Below are 20,744 nucleotides of genomic sequence, written 5' to 3' on the forward strand. Positions count from 1 at the left end.
TGCTTATTTATTTTGGGAGAGAGAGAGAGCGTGGGGAGAGGGGCAGAGGGAGAGACTCTCAACCAGACTCCCCACTGAGGACAGAGCCCAGTGCAGGGCTTGATATCATGACCCTGAGATCATGACCTGAGCCGAAATCAAGAGTCGGACACTTAACCGACTGAGCCACCCAGGTGCCCCTATTTTGGACGTTTTAAAACTCGACTTGAAAACCAACAGTGTCACACAGTAAAAGCTAGGCCCACTGTGGGCCACCACCAACTCTACATGGGATGTCAGGCTAACATTAAACCTCCCAAGACCAATATCAAAGCAATGACTCTCCCTACTCTTAAACTCAATTGATTCTTGTCCCAAATTTGAAACACTTCTTTTTTAAATGTGTTATTTTTCCGGCTTCTGGGTCTCCTCCTCCCTCTATTGCTCTTCCTTCTTCATTGTCTTCTCGTTCTTCTCTTCTGCCACCCACCCCTCTGACCCATCAGTACTTCCAGGGTGCCCATCCCGGCTCACGTCTCACTCTACGCACTCTCCCTGGCTGATATCACTGGTGCACAGGTGACTCTCAAATTCACATGACATCTTCATGTGCTCCAGCCCTTAAATCCACCTATTTCCTGGATATCTCATTTAGGTTGTCCCAAAAGCCTATCAATTCAAACTCCTAGCTCTGCCCCTCCAACTTGCTCCCTCTTCCTGATTCTCCAGTTCAGTGAGTAGCATTATCATTCACCCACGTTCCTAAGCCAGAGGCCTGAGAGTCATTCAAGGTTCTTCTCTTTCCTTCAGATCCAAAGTAACACCAAATATTGATGGTTACCAACCAAAACCTCCATTCCTACTACCATTGCTTAGCTGAAGCTTTCACAATAGATGGACCCCAAATAGCATCTCTATCTCTAATTTATTTTACCCCTATTTAGTTCACCTTCCACACAGATCCTTTAAAACATAAATGTGATATTGTTCCTTTCCCACCTCAAATTCTTCAGTGTTTCTCTAATTCTTTCATCTTAAAAATCCAAATGCCTCAGTATGAGGACAATGCCATTCAATCTTTCCTCTGTCTCCCTCTCCAGCTCATCTCTTGCTACGTCTTAAACAAACAAAACCACTCCACTGCCTCCAAGCAAACTTTAATTCTCTCAGCCTCTGCAGTCTCCATCAAACCTCCACGTCACTGCACAATCTAGTCTCTCAGTCTCACTAAGTCCTGCTTCCCTTTAAGATTCCACTGAGGTGTCTCTCCTAAACGTCTCCGTCCCCCCTAGAGATGGAGTAGATGCTGTATTTCCCAAGAATCTCATCCAGACCACCTTGACAGCACTTCCCAAGCTGTATCGTAACCCTCTGTTTCTCTGCCTTCCTTTCCTCCTCTAGGTGAGCACCCAGCAGAGAGCCTGGTATTACGCTCTTCTTGAGCCCTGATATCTGGCCCCTGACTTAGTGTTTATTGAATAGCTGGTCAAATGAGGATGATGATGCCTGACCTACCTAACTTACAGAGGTTTTGTGAAGACTAAATTATGCAACAAAATACTCTGAAAAATGTGAATCCCTAAACAAGTGATTCAGCCCCAGGCCAGCATGAGGCTTCCCATGAGAGGATAATGGCAAACTGCAATGCAGGCAATGGCCGTTGTGTCACTTTCCACTACCCGTTTTGGCCTTACCTTTTTTTTTTTTTTTTTAAGTAATCTCTACACCCAACATGGGGCTCAAACTCACAACCCCAAGATTAAGAGTCACACGCTCTACTGATCGAGCCTGTCAGGAACGCCTGGCCTGACCTTCTCCAGCTTGACTCTCACAGTACTTTACTATCTATCCTTCCTGTTTTCAGCAGCTTAAAGTGTCTCCCTTAGTCACTCTCAGGAAAGAATTTTGTATACAAACTTCGAGTAGAAAATACAGCAAAAGAGCTGGACATGCTCAAAATCCAGAATGGCCTACAGACATAATGAAACTAGCTTCCCTCTCTTTAGAGAATCTGTTCCACTCCCACTGACTAATAGGAAAAATCACCTAGAGGGTTAAATACTGAGCTCCATTGACCCTGAAAAATTCTCTCTGGCCAGCAAAGCTCTGCTTGCTATTAATAGCTGAAAGCATTCCTACTGGAGATAGTTTCTAAAATAGGGAACTACTGTCATTCAAAATGGTGAGCAAGTAGCACTAAAAGTAGGAATTTATTATTTGCTTTGCTTTTGTTTTAAATACCTAGGGACCCTGTCCCTCCTCCCAGCCTTTTCCTATACTACAAATCCATTCAACTCTATTATGTAACTAGGTTCTGAATCTTTAAGGTATATTATGTAAATACCATGATGGAATATTTTCAAAATATAAAACACATCCTTTTAAATTGGCATTTTAAAGTTGTTCTCTTTAATAAGAGTAGAAGGGTCCACTGATATATTTTTGTAGCCAGTCTCCCCAGAGAAGGATCTTCCAAAAGGCTGAATAGACTTGATCTGACTGATGAAAGAAATTAACCTGTAGCTCGGGGTCATTTGAAATGCTGGCCGAGGATATTCAGGGGTAACAAAGAGATGCGTCTGGTTCCAGTTTGGCAGAATTTCAGAAGTTGACTGGTGTGAAATGAAGGGAAACTAGCCCACAGGGATATTTTTAAAAGATTTATTTATTTATTTTAGAGAGAGAGAGAGAGCATGGGGGGGCAGGGACAGAGGGAGAGGAAGAGAGAGAGTCTTAAGCAGACTCTGCGCTGAGTGCAGAGCCCCACGAAGGGCTCAATCCCATGACCCTGAGATCACAACCTGAGCCGAAACCAAGAGTCAGATGCTCAACTGACTGCACCACCCAGAAGCCCCAGGGAGCCCACAGGCATTGGCTAGATGTAACCCACATGATAACCCAATGAGTTTGTGTCCCACAGAGATATAAGTAAGGATCAGATAAATTTAATTTACTTGCAAAAAGTATCCAAACTATGAAGGGATAGAGCTGGGACCAAAAACCAGGTCTGTTCTACTTGAATCCAGAAGTCAAGCTCTTTTCATTTCCCACACACTTCCCCAGCCTAAAAGACTGTTAGTTTCATACATTCTCCCTTCAATACCTATACACCAAACAGCCCATGACAGGAGAGAGAATGGGCCAAGGCTTCAAAATCTGACATGCTAGCACTTACTGGTATACACAGCTGTAACAGACATACCCTAACACATCCTAACGTGAGGTTTCCCGGCCACCCATCCCTTCCTTACTCCTCACATCTCCTGAGTGCCCACTGTTGATACACAATTAGCAGGCAGGGCTGGACTGTGCCCCCAAGCATCTAACAACCACAAGGCTGGGTGCACTCCTCCTAGCAGCTGTGGAACCCAGAAGACAGACTGGCTTCCTGCTGCAGGAGGTCTGACTGCATATTAAGATGAATCTAATCAGGGGCGCCTGGGTGGTTAAGTGTCTGCCTTCGGCTCAGGTCATGATCTCCAGATCCTGGGATCGAGCCCCGAGTTGGGCTCCTGGCTCAGCGGGGAGCCTGCTTCTCCCTCTCCCTCTCCCCCTCCTCATGCTCTATCTGTCTGTATCAAATGAATAAATAAAATCTTTTAAAAAAAGATTAATCATGGGCGTCTGGGTGGCTCAGTTGGTTAAGCAACTGCCTTCGGCTCAGGTCATGATCCTGGAGTCCCAGGATCGAGTCCTCCCGCATCGGGCTCCCTGCTCGGTGGGGAGTCTGCTTCTCCCTCTGACCCTCCCCCCGTCATGCTCTCTCTCTCTCATTCTCTCTCTCTCTCAAATAAGTAAAATCTTTAAAAAAATAAATAAATAAATAAATATAAAAAATAAAAAAATAAAAAAAGATTAATCATTCATAGGATGTAATAACTTTAGGTTTTGGAGAAATATTCTTCTAAATCTTGCAAATATTTTACAATAATGCAACCTAATTTATAACTATAACTATATTATTTTACTAATAATATTTTACTGTTGGCTAAATACCTGTGTATATTCTATGTGCTATTCTACAATCTCCCTCCCACCTTTTTAAATAGGAGAATTCCTTTTTAACACCAAAGCACTCATGACATCCCATAGGATATTTATTTTTAGCTCCTTAATTAAGAAAAGACATATGTACAAACAGATCTGTAGTCTCCTTGCAAAATAATGGAACCATGACTTTGGAACCATGACTCTACCTCATTTACCTATCTGACCCCACTCTCCTTAGCAAGGGAAAAGCCTTTTCCTGGTTTCTTTTGCAATTACCAAGTTTTATAACTTGTTTCTATATATCAGTAATTTAGGGAAGGGGGAGAGTCATGTTATACATTCAGGGCATTCACCTTTGTCCTGCTGTATTTCTGATGGTCTAGGTGAGGTGATCCCAGGCTCCTTCACCTCCGTACTGCCTGCTCTCCAGCTTCCTCCAGCCAGACAGGATGGAGACACTTCCGCACGTTTAAAAAATAAATCCATAGTGGAATTGGCAGACTCTATCAAGAATATGAAAAGCATACAAAGATTGATTTTCTAACCTTCTAAACAAGGTAGTTAGAAGATTAATAGAACATTTCTAGGGGCGCCCAGGTGGCTCATTCAGTTAAGCCTCCAACTCTTGATTTTGGCTCAGGTCATGATCTCAGGGTCATGAGATAGAGCCCCACATCAGGCTCTGCACTGGGAATGGAGTCTCCTTGAGATTCTCTCTCCCTCACCCTCTGCCCTCCCCTGCCAAAAGAACATTTCTAAATGTGAATATAAACATCCAAAAGTATAGCGGGTTTGCAGGAGAAGAGCTAAGAGACTTAAGAAGGGGTAACAATGCTATATTAAAGAATTTTTCAAATGTTTTTAATCTACTTAAAAGGTAGGAAAAAATTATTACCTTCACTCTTAAAACTGTGCAGGGGAACAGCATTTGTAACTGAAGCTGCCATATAATGTAACTCTGCAGAAGATGGGGCCTCCAGATGATCACTTGGCTGTTTGATAATAGTATCATTTGAAGGCTCTTCTTTGACAGGCAATTCCTGTAGATCATCAGCTTTAATGTCAATCACATTTATGTAAGTGTGCCCAACCTGAACCAAAACACATAAAATCAAAGAGGGTTACATTCTTTTTACTCTGTAGGGCCAGTCTGCACCCTTTGCCCTTGTTAAAAAAGAAAAAAAGAGAGATTTAATTCTAAAGGTAAGAAGAGCTTATATGAGTCTAACTTAGGGAAAACTGCAGGAAGTATGTGTTATGGTCTTAGTTTACAATACTTTGGGGCATAATATTGAAATCTTTTTTTTTTTTATCTTTCCAACAAAGCTACATAGAATGCCAATTTAGGCTCATTTCATCTATACAATTAAATAATGCAGGTAATCATAATAAATTTTAGCAAATGTATTATTATAACCTCTGAATAGCAATACCAAATTTAGTACCAGATCAGACGGTGAAGGTGACAAAGGTTTCTCTGATATTTGAGTGGGAAGTTTGAGATTTAGACATACATCAGAAGCCAACATTTGAGGAACATTCGAAGGTTCATGTTCTGAAAATTAAGAAAAGAAAATCAGGAATATAAAAAAAAATCTGTAAATAGCTCTGAGTCATTAGCATTATAACAAGTTAGCAACAAACAACATAAAATTTTTTTTGTTATAAATCTAAGTAGGGTGCTCCTAGCTAGCTCAGTCAGTGGAGTATATGGCTCTTGATCTCGGGGTTCTGAGTTTGGGTCCCACTTTGGGCCCCACTTTGGGTGAAGAGATTACTTAAAAATAAAATCTTTAAAAAAATCTAAGTAGAAGTTTCACAGATATAAATAAATTCTATTCTATTCTAAAGGCAATTTACTCTAGAGTAATTCATAGTTGAATAGAGACTGATTATTGAATGATTATACGAATGATTCACAAGGATAATAAAGTATCTAAGTCATGTGAAGAAAATGCTGTAATTTCCTGGGTGGCTCAATCGGTTAAGTGTCTGACTCTTAATTTCAGTGCTCGCTTCGGCAGCACATATATTGACTCTTGATTTCAGCTCAGGTCTTAGTCTCAGGGTTGTGAGCTCAAGCCTCATGTTGGGCTCCATACTGGGTGTGGAGAAGAAAGAAGGAAAGGAAGGAAGGAAGGAAGGAAGGAAGGAAGGAGAGAGAGAAAGAGAGAGAGAGAGAAAGAAAGAAAGAAAGAAAGAAAGAAAGAAAGAAAGAAAGAAAGAAAGAAAAGAAAAGAAAAGAAAAGAAAGAAAGAAGAGAAAATGTTGTAATTTCCTATTTCCATTTCAGATATATTAAGTCATGTTTGTTTAGGAGATTACCAAAAAACCTGTTTAGGAAATTAACCTATAACTAATTTGTTTTTTTACTGTCAAAACTTTTTCTTATTATTCATTTGTTTTAACAGCTTTATTGAGATATAATTTATATCCATTAAAAGGGCACAATTCGGGGGTGCCTGGGTGGCTCAGTTGGTTAAGCATCTGACTTTTGATTTCTGCTCAGGTTATGATCTCAGGGTCATTAGGTCAAGCCCCAAGTCAGGCTCCATGCTGGGCATGGAGCCTGCTTAAGATTCTCTATCTCCCCCACCTTCTGCCCCTCCCCATCCCGCTGCTTGGGGTACACTCATCTCTAAGATAAGATGAGAGAAGACAAAATAAAACAAAATAAAATAAAATAAAATGGCACAACTCAGTATTCAGTACTTTCCAGTATATTCACAGAGCCCATGGCTAAATTTTACCACTTAAAAAGTGTTTAACATCTAAATTTTACAAAAGTCATTAGCTTCTTATTCAAAAGTACAACAAAGAAGCCTGTCACAATAGGTCAGCAAATGGTCTAACTCTGTGCTTTTCGTCCTAGGACTCTAGTTTTACTTCCTAGCATCTTATTTTTAATAGAACATTACTTTCAAATTTCATATGTAAAATATAACTTCTTGTTATATTGAATACTGGAAACCTGTTACCAAGGATTGAATTTAAACCATATGACAACCCAAAAACTTTAGAAAAAGGAAAGTGAAAATATTTAAATTATCATTCTATCTCTATTGAATCAATTGATGGGTTTTATTGCTTTTTTATGGATGATGGTAACTCTTGTTTTGGCATCACAAAAACATAGTCTTTAATTAGTAATGTTATTCTCAGGAAAAAAAGAAAAAAAGCACACCTGATATGGAAGAAATGATTTGTTGATTTTTACAACATTCAGAAACAACTTCTTGAGAAGTAGCTTTTTTATCTTGTAATGATTTCGAAGATTTGAGGCAAAAAAAGAAAACAGAAAAAGAATTTCACTAACAGAAAAAATTAAATATATGAATGCAGATTTCTAGATATTGTATATTAAAGGTAGTAAATTGACTTTTAAAAATTAAGAATTTAATTTTAGAAATTAATGGTATTTCTGATTTTATTATTATTCATCCTGGGCCTGATCACCTGGATGATAACAGACTTCTAACAAGCAGGCTGCCAATTCTAGAAGACTATCTAGCAGTAAATTACTTCCAAGGCTTTCTTAAAGGCTTTCTCTTATAAGAATGTTTCTCAAATGCATATGCACCATTTGCATCAAAAAACAACAACCTCATTCAGATAGAAACAAAAACTGAATAGTGAGATGCCTTTTTATGACTTATTAGATGGGTAAAGATAAAAGAATTAGGTAAATCACAGTGATAACCAAAACAAAGGCTCATATGTGAGAAGATACTCACTGAAACATTATTTATAGAAGAAAATACTGGAAACCACCTAATGCACTCAACAATAAAGAATTAGGTAAATATTTTATGGCACAGCTGGAAGAAGGAATATGCTTACAAAGTACTTTTTGATGACATGCGGCAATGTATGGCATAAGCAGAAATCAAAGTGAAAAGCAAAGGATACAAAATATAGGTAAATTCTGTTATCCAAATCCAATCCATTCTTATAAATGTGCTGCACAGATACCAAGAGACTTTTTAAATGGGGGAAAAAAGGTGTCCCAGCCCAGCCCATCCAATACTCCCAAACATTAAACAATTCTTAAACATCTAAATAACTATGCATCAAGGATTATTAAATATAAAGCATTTTAAACATCACTTCTTAATTAGCATTCATTTAACCCATTAGTTTGTGTGCATATGCAATAATACAGACCATATCAGATAGAATACTGATACTCTACTGTAAACATATACTATAATGTAAGTAAACATATAGTATAATATAAATAAACACTATACTATAATGTAAGTATATATTACAATGTATATGCTATATACATATATATATATACACATACACACACACACTATATATGTATAAACTATACTATGTTAATAAATAATGAAATAATATGTTAAAGAGACAGTCTACCTGGAGAGTGTCCAAAGGTAGCCAGGCAAAAAACAAACACTGGGACCCATTAAGGGTTAAATTCTCAGGGAAGATAGCAATAATATTTGGAAGATTAAAGTTCAGATAGTGAGGCAGGACACCTGTAATGTATACTGTATCAAACTATGTAAAATGTGCAAAAGACCAAAAGAAAAATCATCAAAATGTTACTTCTAGGGCGCCTGCTGGTTAAGTGTCCAACTCTTGGTTTTGGCTTGGGTTGTGATCTCGGGGTTGTGGGATCAAGCTCCACATTGGGCTCCACACTTAGCACAGGGTCTGCTTGAGTTCCTCTCTCTCTGCTCCCCCAAAATCTTTTTAAAAAATATTACTTCTAAGTGGTATGATTATAGTTAATTTCATCTTCTTCACAGCTTTGCTACATTATCCAAATATTCTATAAAGATCATATATTATTTTGAAACCATATCAATAAATACTATTTTAAAATAATATAAAATTAGAGGTTTAAAAAAGTACTTGAAGGTTCTGAACACAGTTAAAAGCAACTGTTTCCTAAATATCATAGAAAAAAATTTCTACAACACAAAGGTCAGAGCACTTACATGAATGAGGAAGTTCGTCAGGCAAAATTCCAAATAATAGTTCCTTCAACTTTTATTTCCTCTGTTCTTGGACACAGTTACATATGCCCTTCCCACACCAACCCAATCTAGTCCTCTTCCTAACTCAACTTCGCCAGCCATACATAGCTCCAGGCTTCTCGGTCTTAGGCATGAAATCCCAGTGAAGGCAATTAATGGCATAGAGAACCCAAATTCAAAATATTATTTCTACTGATTGAGGATGTAGTCCATGGTATTTTGCTTTAATTATCATAAATTCAATTTAAAATTTAATTTTAAGTTTAAAATTTGTGAAGTACATACCAGGATTGAGGATAAGAACCTGGGATGAGTAACTACTATCACTTAACTTAAAATTCGTGTTAAATCACTGTTTTGAAGAAAAAGTCTAGATATATTAAATGTTGCAAAAATATATGAATTTTAAAAATTAAGGTAAAATAGCATTTTACCTGGGTCTGTATTTGTACTTGCATCCTGACATTCTACAGCTTTCTTTCTCACAGAGGCCATGAAGTGCAATCCAGCTGAAGTATTAATATCATCTTGTAGCATTTCTTAAATATAACAACAAAACATGAAAGCAATCACTCAGAAGCCAACATTTTACCTGGAGTCCAAAAGCAGAGTACCTAACTCAAGGGAAGTAAGGTATGAGGTGCCAAGATGTTATCAAAATGGACTTTCTGAATGAGGTGCTGCCTATGTTAACTCTCAAAGGCAGCTCAGTGAAATCAAAACCAAAATTATGGAGGATTCTGTATGTCCAGCCTAGAAACATAGATGTTCCGCCTGATGAAGATCCAGTAGAAAATGTTAAACATGAAAATGATATGGTCAGATTGATGTTCTAGAAAAACCCCCCAGCCAGGGTATGGAAAGCAGATTCTAGTGGCTTCAGACAGATGAGGCTGCTGTAACAGTTCACAGCAGTACCTCCAGTAATGGTGAAAAATGGAGGAGAGATGATAAATTTACAAATTACAAAGGAGGTAAAACAGACAAGACCTGGGTATTGATTAGATGAGAAGGTGGGGGAAGGCAGAATTCAGATAACCTATGTTTTGGGGTTGAGTGACACCAATGGAGACGGAGAATGAGGAGAACAAACCAGCTGCTGGAGGAGGGACAACAAATTTGGACTGCACATGCGGCACTTGAGGTGATTTCTACCCAAGTGGAAAAGTTCGGCAGCAAGCAGAATCCAAGTCCAAAGTCTATTCTGAGAGTTTGGGTTTAGATGTGGATTTTCCTGAGAGATCATCCAGGACAACTAAGTCGCACAAGAGATTATCAATTATGGCACATTATAGTATAATAAAAAAATATATATTTGGCCTTCATCCTTGGTTCTAAGAGTTTGAGGTCCTTAAATCTTTGGAATTTCCTGAGTAATTTCCTGTCGTTATTCATGATGTGCCCCTTTTGATCATATCTGAGTTTATGCTAATGAGGTGACTCTTGACTCTTGCCCCTAGATAGCTTCAGGATAGGTGCTGGTCACCAGAGGAACAAACCACATGATCAGCCTCACCCCACCCCTACCTCTGTGGAAGGGAGAGCCGCTGGAGATGTAGTTCAATCACCAATGGCTAATGATGTAATCAACCATGCCTATATAATGAAATGTCAATAAAAATCCTGAAACAATGAGGCTAAGGGGGCTTCTGCATTGATGAGCAAGGGGATGTGCTGGGTGTGTGGCATACCCAGAGAGGGTGTGAAAACTCTGTGCCTTTATGCATCTCTTCCATTTGGCTATTCCTGAATTGCATCCCTTATAGTAAAACTGTAATCAGAAGTAAAGCACTTCTCTGAGTTCTGGAATCACTGTAGCAAATTAGTGAGCCTGGAGGGTGAGTCATGGGAATCCCTGAATGTGTAGTAGACTGGGCAAAAGTGCAGGTGTATGGGGACTGAGCCATTAATCTGTGGGATCTGTGTTAACTCCAGGTTATCGTCAGAATTGAACTGGTGTCAGAGAATTGGAGAATTATTGTTGTTTGAAATGATACAATACACATCCACTGGAGTACTATGCAGTCATTAAAAACGACATTGTAGAAGAATATCTAGTGATATGGGAAGATATTTACCTTAACACTAGTATGTAAAAACAAGTAAGTTATAAACAAGTAGAGGAGGTATTCTTTATATATATATAAATAATTATAAATAATAAAACGCAAATTTATATTAAGCATATAACATTAATATATAATTATTAAATGTTTAATATTTGATATTAAATATATATTAAATAAATAATAAAATATTAACTTATATAAGTATATATAAATACATATATATGTATTTACAGATATATATGAGTGGAGATATTTAAAAAATAAACCTTGGAAGAATACTAACACTGGCTATCTCTAGACAGAAAAATTATGGGAGTTTTTTTTGGGGTGGAAGAGTTTAATATTCTTCCTATTCCCTATTTGTATTTTCTAAATTTTCTCCAGTGAACATGCATTACCTTCACAAAGCAAAACAAAACAAAACACTGTTAAGAATGAAAAAGAAAGTGGTTTTAAGACAAGTGAGTGGGAAAGAACACCAGATGGGTTAGGAAGCTTAGAGAGAGAAGCTAAGGAGGTCAGTTAGGGAAAAAACTGCTTAGTTTAGGCATACAGAGGCTTGATGCAGGGCAGTGGTATCAAGTAAGGGAGGGAGGGGGGCACCTGGGTGGCTCAGTTGGTTAAGCGTCTGCCATCAGCTCAGGTCATGATCCCAGGGTCCTGGGATCAGCCCCACATTGGGCTCCCTGCTCGGTAGGGAGTCTGCTTCTCCCTCTGCCTCTCCACCCCCCACCCTGGCTTATGGTCTCTCTCATTCACTCTTTCTCTCAAATAAATAAAACCTTAAGAAAAAAAAAAGAAAGAAAGAAAGAAAGGAAAGGGAGGGAGAGAGGACCAGGTCAAGGAATAAGTGAAGGAAGGGGTAACAAAGGTCAAAGGTGAGGGATAAAGCAAGGGTGACTTTCAAGGTAAAAATCTTGACCAGTCAAGAGGCGCCTGGGTGGCTCAGTCATTAAGCGTCTGCCTTCGGCTCAGGTCATGATCCCAGTGTCCTGGGATCGAGCCCCGCATCAGGCTCCCTGCTCGGCGGGAGGCCTGTTTCTGCCTCTCCCACTCCCCCTGCTTGTGTTCCTGCTCTCGCTCTCTCTCTCTGTCAAATAAATAAATAAAATCTTTAAAAAAAAAAAAATCTTGACCAGTCAAGAGAATAGTGATATCACTAATAGCAAGATGTCAGTTTAAAATCTGGACATGGGGGCACCAGGTTGGCTCAGTTGGTTAAGCAACTGCCTTCAGCTCAGGTCATGATCCTGGAGTCCCAGGAGAGAGGCCCGCATCGGGCTCCCTGCTCAGCGGGGAGTCTGCTTCTCCCTCTGACCCTCCCCCTCTCATGTGCTCTCTCTCTCTCTCTCAAATAAATAAATAAAATCTTAAAAAAATAAATAAAATCTGGACATGTAGCAGATGCCTGGGCTCAGTCGTTTAAGTAGCTGCCATCGGCTCAGATCATGATCCCGGGATCCTGGGATTGAGCCCCTCGACCGTTTCCTGCTCAATGGGGAGTCTTCTTCTCCCTCTGCCTCTGCCCCTCTGGCCCCCCTCCCTGCTGCTCATGCTCACTCCCTCTCTCTCAAACGAATAGATAAAATCTTTAAAAAAATAAAATAAAATTTGGACATGTTAAACCTAAGATGAAAGTAGAAAAGAAAGATGAGAGAGGGTAGATGTGTATTTGAGTGTCATCAAAACAATTTAAGAGCTGAAGTCATGAGAGTGAATGTTTGTGTATATGTGTACGAAAATCACTGAGGAGAAAGTCTTGGGGAACACATGCATTTGGTGGCAAGAAAACAACTGACCAACTAGAGAAAGAAAAGAATTTCCTATCTTATAAACAAGTACTCTTTTCTGAACTGATTCCTTACTTTAATGTGCATGTATTTTTTATGAAGAATTCAACAGGCATGTTTCCATAATTTCCTTTTAGGCCTTATATATCAGTATCTTATCTGAGATTCTAATTAATTGTGCTGTTCTACTATAGGGATCAGCAAATTTTTTCTGTAAAGGGCCAGAAAATATTCTAGGCTCTGCAGATTGTATAGTTCCTCTTGCAACAAGTGAGCCCTGCTGCAATATAAAATCTGTCGAAAGCAATGTGTAAATAAATGGGCATAGCTCTGGGGGTGCCTGGGTGGCTCAGTCGGTTAGGCGACTGCCTTCAGCTCAGGTCATGATCCTGGAGTCCCTAGATGGAGTCCCGCATCGGGCTCCCTGCTCAGCAGGGAGTCTGCTTCTCCCTCTGACCCTCCCCCCTCTCATGTGCTCTCTCTCTCTCATTCTCTCTCTCTCAAATAAATAAATAAAATCTTAAAAAAAAAAAAATGGGCATAGCTCTGTTTCAATAAAACTCGACTTACAAAGGGGCACCTGGGTGTGCAGTCATTAAGCCTCTGACTCTTAGTTTCGGCTCAGGTCGTAGCCTCAGGGTCATGAGACCAAGGCCCATGTCAGGCTCCACACTCAGAGGGCAGTTGGCTTGAGATTCTCCTTCCTCTCCCTCTGCCTCTGCTCCTCCCCCCACTCATGTTTTCTCTCTCTCTCTCTCTAATAAATAAATAAATCCTTAAAAAATTTGATTTACAAAAACAGGCATGTCTGGATCTGGCCTGTGGGCCATAGTTTCAACCACTGCTCTACCAGATAACACATCAAAACACACACACACACACACTCCATTTTGTCAAAGATAAAATGAAAATAATTTAGTCTCATTTTTACACACACAATTCTAAAAGCTGATTTCAACTTTGAACTGAGACACTGCATTAATCATGCTTATACATACCAAAAGGAATATCGAAGTCATCCAAAGGCTGGGAACCAGGATGTTCTTGTTGCTCCTAAATGAATCCCCAAATGATCAATCTATGATTGTAACTCAAAGACACTCATTATTTTGAAAAAAAATTCAATAGCTAAGAGGATTGCTGAATGTTTATGTATAGGCTTGAATCCATTCGAGAAATATTTATTCTATCAAAGTAACTCCACAAAGAAGTTCACAAAACTCACAAACCAAGCAATAAAAAGGAACATTACTAATTTAATGCAGTTACTAAATTACAGTGTGCAGCTTTAACACTCAAATAGTGCCCCCACCCTATCAAAACTGCTCACGGACTCACCAATGTTACTAAATGCCTCCAGGCATGTTCTTGAGGCTTACTGAAGTGTGCTTTTAAAAAATCCTTGTAAACAAAACTGTTAGTGTTTATTTAATTTGTTGCAAAAATAGGTATATAGTCATCAAACTTAGAAGGAATGTTTGAAAAGATCTGATTTCAATATATAGGTTTCTTAATAAATCTGTGTGTGGGAAATGCTGGAGGCATCTAAAAGAGGTCAAACTATTTAATAGGAGCAAACCAAAGAACATATATGACATGCATTAAGATGTCACAGAAAAAAGCAAGGAGTGATTTCAAATATAAAAAAAGTCACACAGGCAGGTAAATCAAAAATTTGCTTTGCAACTATATGTCCACTATTCCATGGAGGAATGCAGCAGGGCTTATGTACTTAATGATGTAAAGATTTCTCCTGGTCAAATCAGAAGCTTCCAGCAATCAGAAGACTAGATAAACCACAAAGACATTCCCATCTCTGTGTACATGCAGACCAGGGAGGCATGTATAGTCGTGTTTCTGTACCTTGGGTTTCATAACTATTTCTGAATCATTATCATTCACAAGGGAACCCTCTGGTTGGAAAGCCACATTTGGTTTTCTCTTTAGTTTCTCTGATCTTTTTTCTTGCAGCTCTTTCTCAGCTCGTCGTCTTTGTCTGTTAAAAGCAAGAGAATAAAACATGTTACTATTTTAGTAACATCAGTTTTTCACTTATATCATGCTATACATGGAGACAGTTATCAAAATTATGCCAATAATATTTTCAATGGCATATAGTTAAATTAGCAAGATACTTTGATAGAATTCAAGCAAATAGAAGCAAATGTCAGGGACACATGAAAGTTATTTTTAGTTCCTCTCCTACTGAACTGACTTTTCTGTGTTAGTCACTGGAATCTCAGGTCAGAGTCACACCTGTTAGGTAATTTTCAAATTCTTTTCTGCAGACTCTGAGCTGACCCCAGAAGCCTTATGGGATGCCTCCAGTCACCCTTCTGAAGAAGTTAAGCACACTTAAGTCACCTCAGTGAAATCCCAGCAAGGAGGAAAGAGGGCCCAAAAAGTTAAGAAGACTTACTTTGACGAGGGAATACCTGAAAAAGATGGAAGGAAGGAAACGTTTCTGGAAAGAGAGCACTGGTAGTAGATTTTAGGGTCTGATAAACGTGAAATTCTTTTTTTTTTTTTTTAAGATTGTATTTATTTATTTGAGAGAGAGGGAGAGAGAGAGCACGAGCAGGGGGAGGGGCAGAGGGAGAAGCAGACCCCCTGCTGAGCAGGAAGCCTGACTCAGGGGCTCGATCTCAGGATCCTGGGATCATGACCTGAGCTGAAGGCAGACACCCAACCAACTGAGCCACCCAGGTGCCCCTAAATGTGAAATTCTTAAAGTATTTTCTAGACTCAGTAGTAATCTACCAGTCAATACATTTTTGAATACCCATTATGAGTAAAACAGCATAAATGCTCTTCATCAGAAGTCACAGCCTTGCTTTTTACATGCATGTTTCTTAGTGTCCTGAAACACTTCTTATGTAAGAATCTGGAGGCTATGGTAAGATGAATAACAATATTACTTCAGTGCATTAGATAGTACATGGAATATTGTATGAGATACCAAATATTTATCCTACAAAAAGTAAACTGCTCATGTTACAGAAAAATATAAAAGAATCTTCCAGCCTATGAATTCCAATAAAGAATTCCTTAATAAAATGGAAAAAATAATATTTCCCTCTCACACTATAGGAATTTTCCTCATCACAAGATGTGTTCGAATGCATGACACTTGATAAGAAAATTGAATATGCAGTTGTGCATAGGCTGGGAGGATGAACCAGATAACTTTTACCTTTATAACTATGATATTTTAACCAATAATACATTTGCAGATAAGTGATATTCTCAAATAAAATTTCACTTAAAACTTGCCTTTTTTTACTGTCCTTTCCTTGTCTCACTTCAGATGGTTCTATTTTGACATTTAGAAGCTGAAGGTGTCCAGAATCGCCTCGTTCAAATAAATTATGTGTTAGTTTCTCTTGGCTTTGTTTGAATGCAATGAGGTTTTCAAGTGGAATAAGTTGTGGATTTTTGTACTGTAAGAAATAAAGAATAATTTAAAATTACAAACCTCAATTATATGTTAATAAAAATCGAGAAAAAACATTTGTTTAAATGAAGTTAAAATGTGCGAGAGATAGAACATGTCAAGATAACAAATTAATTTGGCCCAGTAAGATGAGTATCCAAAGCTTAAAGAATAAATGATTTTAGAGGATGAGAAATGCGAACTGGGTCGTCTTATTTCAGAAGCTAAGCTAGAAGTCCTAATCTTTTTCTTTTCTATATTAAAAATCTTCCTTATAATTATAAATAAAATACATAATATCTGGCATTTGACTTAAAATTCTTTCAAACAGGGAAGATACAGAGAAGTGCAGATTATGCATGGAACAGATTAGCAGTATGTTTAATAATAAGTACTGACGTCAGGTGATGCAACTTGGGGGTTCATTATACCATCCTAATAAAATTTCTTTAAGTCCCTCTCAAAATGTTTACTTTTCCACACCTTTAATCTTTTCTTTTCTGTTCATAGTATATTCAGAATAAAAGGCATGGTAAGTACTTCCTCTAAAGAATGACCATTTCTTTTCCCAATACTGTCTTCAAATCTTAAAATTAAAAGTGCACCAGAGCATAAATTATTCAATTACCTTCCTAAGATGGTACCACTGACTTATAAAATTAGAGCCTAAACAATATGAATTTCATAAATCAAAGCTTACAACTTTAAAGAGGATTCTGTGGGTTTATAAAGATTCAATCTTTTTAAGTACTTTAAAAATACACCATTTTTAAAATATGCACAACTATTTATAGATCTGGGTCTATTTAACAGTTTTAAACTATAACTGAAGGCAATCATATCACAATTACTTGGAATATTAATGCGTGTGTGCACTTACACACGTGCCCTCCCTTTCTACACACACACACACACCCGACCCACATGAACAAGAATACTGGTCATTTTGTTTTATTTCTTATTTCTTCTCTGAGCAGAAGAAATACCTACGAAAAAGTCTCACGAGGGACGCCTTGGTGGTTCAGTTGGTTAAGCGTCTGCCTTCAGCTCAGGTCATGATCCCAGAGTCCTGGGATCGAGTCCCAAATCGGGCTCCCTGCTCAGCGGGGAGACTGCTTCTGTCTGCCTGTCGCTCCCCCTGCTTGTGCTGACAGATAAATAAAATCTTAAAAAAAAAAAGTCTCACAAATTCTAGTATTGGCGTACAAGACAGACCTAACAGCTTTAAAATTCCTAATTACCATTTTATTTATTTTTTAAAAGATTTATTTATTTATTTATTTGACAGAGAGAGAGACACACACAGCCAGAGTGCAGAGTGATGCAAAAATCATTACCGTGTTTTCCGGGTATAGGCATGAATGAAGTAATGACAGTCTTGGGTATTTTCTTTCTTCTGTTACAGTTCTGGTAGGTATTGAGGGAATTGTTACTGATGCTCTTGAGGCAGAGGAAAATATATAAGGAGGTTTAAGTTGCAGGTGCAATAATGGAAGTCCAAAGGAATTCTGAGGCGATATCTCAAGGGGTCCTGGCTTAACATCAAGTATTTTCCCTGGTTTTATAAATACTGAAGAGTCCTGTTGAGGTGTCAAGTTTTCTTGACCAACATACTGATCCAAGTTCACATGCTTAGTGATTTCTGTAATTACAGTTTCTGGCCATTTCTTCTGCTCAACTACTTTTTTTATGGCTTCAGTATCATAGTGGCTCAAACTCAGATGGGACACTGAAGTGGTGTGCACTGTTCTCTGTGGCAAAGGAGGCTGGAAGGAATCTGATAATCCCCACGCCTCTCTTGGCTGTGGCAGGAGCCTGAAGGGAACTTGTGGAACTCCTCCTGTATGGAAGGAAAGGGACTTAAATTCATGCTTAGCCTGAAACTGAAGCAAAGGAAAACCATCCCCAGGTCTGAAAGTTTTTGCAGCTGGGATGAGTCCAGGTGTCTTCGGGATGGCAGAAGATGGAGACAGAAGGTGGAGGGGAGTGTTTCCAGCAGGAGCTGGAGACAGTGCAGCGGTTGGGAAGCTTGGAGATGCTGGAGTCAATCCTGTGTTGGGAGGCAGGCCTTCTAACTGACATAGAGGAACACTCCCATGTGGAACATTCTAGAAGAGAAAAAAAAAGCTATTACATAAGTTTAGAATATATTACAAACTCCTTATTTTGTACATGATGTTCAATATATTTTGGAAGGAGTGGAATGTAATAACTGCCAAAAAGTTATTTGCTCAAATAACAAAAAGCCAACAACTGAACTACTAGAACTTTAATGATATCTTTAAATGTATTACCTGTAAATTTCCATTACTATTCTGATCAGACTGCACAATTCCTTTATGGCCGTGTGGACTCTTCTTGCCAGGCTCTGTGGTGTACTCGCCCATGGACTGTGGTTTAATAAAAGATCTCTCCTTAAAATTTCTACTGGTGTCATCAACATCACTACTCCCTCTTATGGGGTTTGATACTTGACTTCCCACCAAAGGCACGGGCTGAGGCTGCTGTAGAAGTTGATGTATATCTGGGAGGTTAGTAAAGGATGATCCTACTATTTGCATTAGGCTCATGAAGTTGATCTGTTGCAGCTAGAATAGAATAAAAATTAAACATTTTAAAATATAGTGAAAAAATCTAAAGAATCAACAACAATCATCTGAGTATTCCACCAACAGTCATACTTCCATCTTAATATCTGTCAGACCCATGAATGCTGAGCAGGAAGCAGAGCTGGGAGAGATTTTTTTAAAAAGGAAAAAATAATACCTTCCTGTTTTCAAGGAGCTGTCAACTGTAAATATAAACTCATAATGAGCCTTGGGACTATCTATAAAGCACTTTATTTACATAAACATCCCAGAGATCATAAAGGAGTGATCTGATGGAATGGAACGAGGATAATTAAAGAAGTCCTAAAATGAGTGTGTTGCGATCAGGTTTTCAAGAAAGAAAAAAGCAAAGATTAGCAAACAGGTGAAGAGTGAGGAATTCCCCTGGAAAGGCAGATGAGGTGAAAGGCAAAGGCATGCACCAGTGGTTGACAAACTGCTACGCGTTAGAATCACCTGAGAAGCATTTAAAATTCCCCATGGCCAGACCACACCCAGACCAATAAAATCAGAATATCTGGGGATGGAAGCCAGGATTAGTATTTTTTAAGATGACAAGGTGTCTCAGTGTGCGGACAAGCATGGGAACCACTAGCATAAATGCTGGCTTAGTGGAACAGGAAATTAATAGCAGCTATCATGAGAGGACAGGCAGTGCAGGAGTTCCCAAGCTTGAGCATGCAATCAGAATTACCTGGAGGACTTGTGAAAGCACTCTTTGCTGAGCCCCATCCCCAGAGTTTCTGATTTCAATAGGTCTGGGATGGGGCCTGAGAATTTATATTTCTAATATCTAAGTGATGCTGATGCTACTGATCCAGGGACCACACTGTGAGAACCACTGGACTTAGGAGAGTACAAAGGGAAAAGACAGAAGGTAAAAGCTGGTGGTGGGTCTTTCAAGCCCAACAGAAGAATTTGCACTTAATGAAACATACCGGTAGGGAAACACTGCAGGTTAAAAAAAAATGTAATTTCCCTTCCATTATTAAAAAAAAAAATTGCTGGGGCGCCTGGGTGGCTCAGTCGTTAAGTGTCTGCCTTCGGCTCAGGTCATGATCCCAGTGTCCTGGGATCGAGCCCCGCATCGGGCTCCCTGCTCAGCGGGAAGCCTGCTTCTCTCTCTCCCTCTCCCACTCCCCCTGCTTGTGTTCCCTCTCTCGCTGTGTCTCTCTCTGTCAAAAAAATAAATAAAATCTTTAAAAAAAAAAAAAATGCTTATTACAGAAAAAAAAAGCACAGAAAAAGAAAATAAAAATCACTCATTATCCTGTCCTCAAAGATAACTAGTACTGACAATTTTAGTGTATTTCCTTTTACTCTGTATTTAGACTGATTTGATATTATACAAATTGGTACCTGAAATTTACTGAACATTTTAAACCAGGAAAGTAATAGTATTAAAATAGCGTCTGAAGAAGAATGTCTTAAGAAATGTATATATAAGACAATGGAAGTATGAAGTTCTGAGTCTAAAGCTTGCTATTAGCTATAGAAATAGCAAGTACTGTACTGACATACAGTGTAGGCAAAAGAATCAGGAGGGCACAGAAGAACACTGGATATAGGTAGTGAAAAAAAGGCAAAGATGTCTAAGACAGTGATTCTTAATCCTTTGTGTGCATCAGAATTATTTGGAGAATTCTTTAAATATACAGGGCAGCTACCAGCAAAGTTCCTTGGTAATCCAAAAAAAAATTTCAGAAATGCTTCCAAAATTTTAAGCTGGTAGAATATACTAAAGGGAAAAGGGAAAGAAGGGACTGGGAAAAATCAAGATACAGTCAGTTTCCATAAGTTTCATGAGACAGTGAGACATACTGAAAAAGTATTCTCATTAGGGCCCTTAGTTCAAAGAGAAAATT

At 38.7% G+C, this 20,744-nt stretch overlaps 1 protein-coding gene across 4 annotated transcripts in view; it reads right to left on the minus strand.

Annotated features, from left to right (window-relative positions):
- CPLANE1 (ciliogenesis and planar polarity effector complex subunit 1) overlaps window positions 1–20,744 on the minus strand; it is a 137,240-nt gene that overhangs the window by 35,260 nt on the left and 81,236 nt on the right. For all 4 annotated transcript variants that reach the window (XM_078066652.1, XM_078066653.1, XM_078066651.1 and 1 more), the window contains 10 exons: window positions 18,565–18,858; window positions 17,608–18,378; window positions 16,111–16,277; window positions 14,701–14,833; window positions 13,836–13,890; window positions 9,413–9,517; window positions 7,154–7,225; window positions 5,415–5,524; window positions 4,865–5,060; window positions 4,323–4,472 (listed from right to left, as the gene is read on the minus strand). In XM_078066652.1, coding sequence (XP_077922778.1) covers window positions 4,323–4,472; window positions 4,865–5,060; window positions 5,415–5,524; window positions 7,154–7,225; window positions 9,413–9,517; window positions 13,836–13,890; window positions 14,701–14,833; window positions 16,111–16,277; window positions 17,608–18,378; window positions 18,565–18,858 — 2,053 coding nt within the window. The remainder of the gene's footprint in view (window positions 1–4,322; window positions 4,473–4,864; window positions 5,061–5,414; window positions 5,525–7,153; window positions 7,226–9,412; window positions 9,518–13,835; window positions 13,891–14,700; window positions 14,834–16,110; window positions 16,278–17,607; window positions 18,379–18,564; window positions 18,859–20,744) is intronic.

Source organism: Halichoerus grypus, chromosome 2, assembly GCF_964656455.1.
Source record: "Halichoerus grypus chromosome 2, mHalGry1.hap1.1, whole genome shotgun sequence".
In the NCBI taxonomy this organism is placed as follows: domain Eukaryota; kingdom Metazoa; phylum Chordata; class Mammalia; order Carnivora; family Phocidae; genus Halichoerus; species Halichoerus grypus.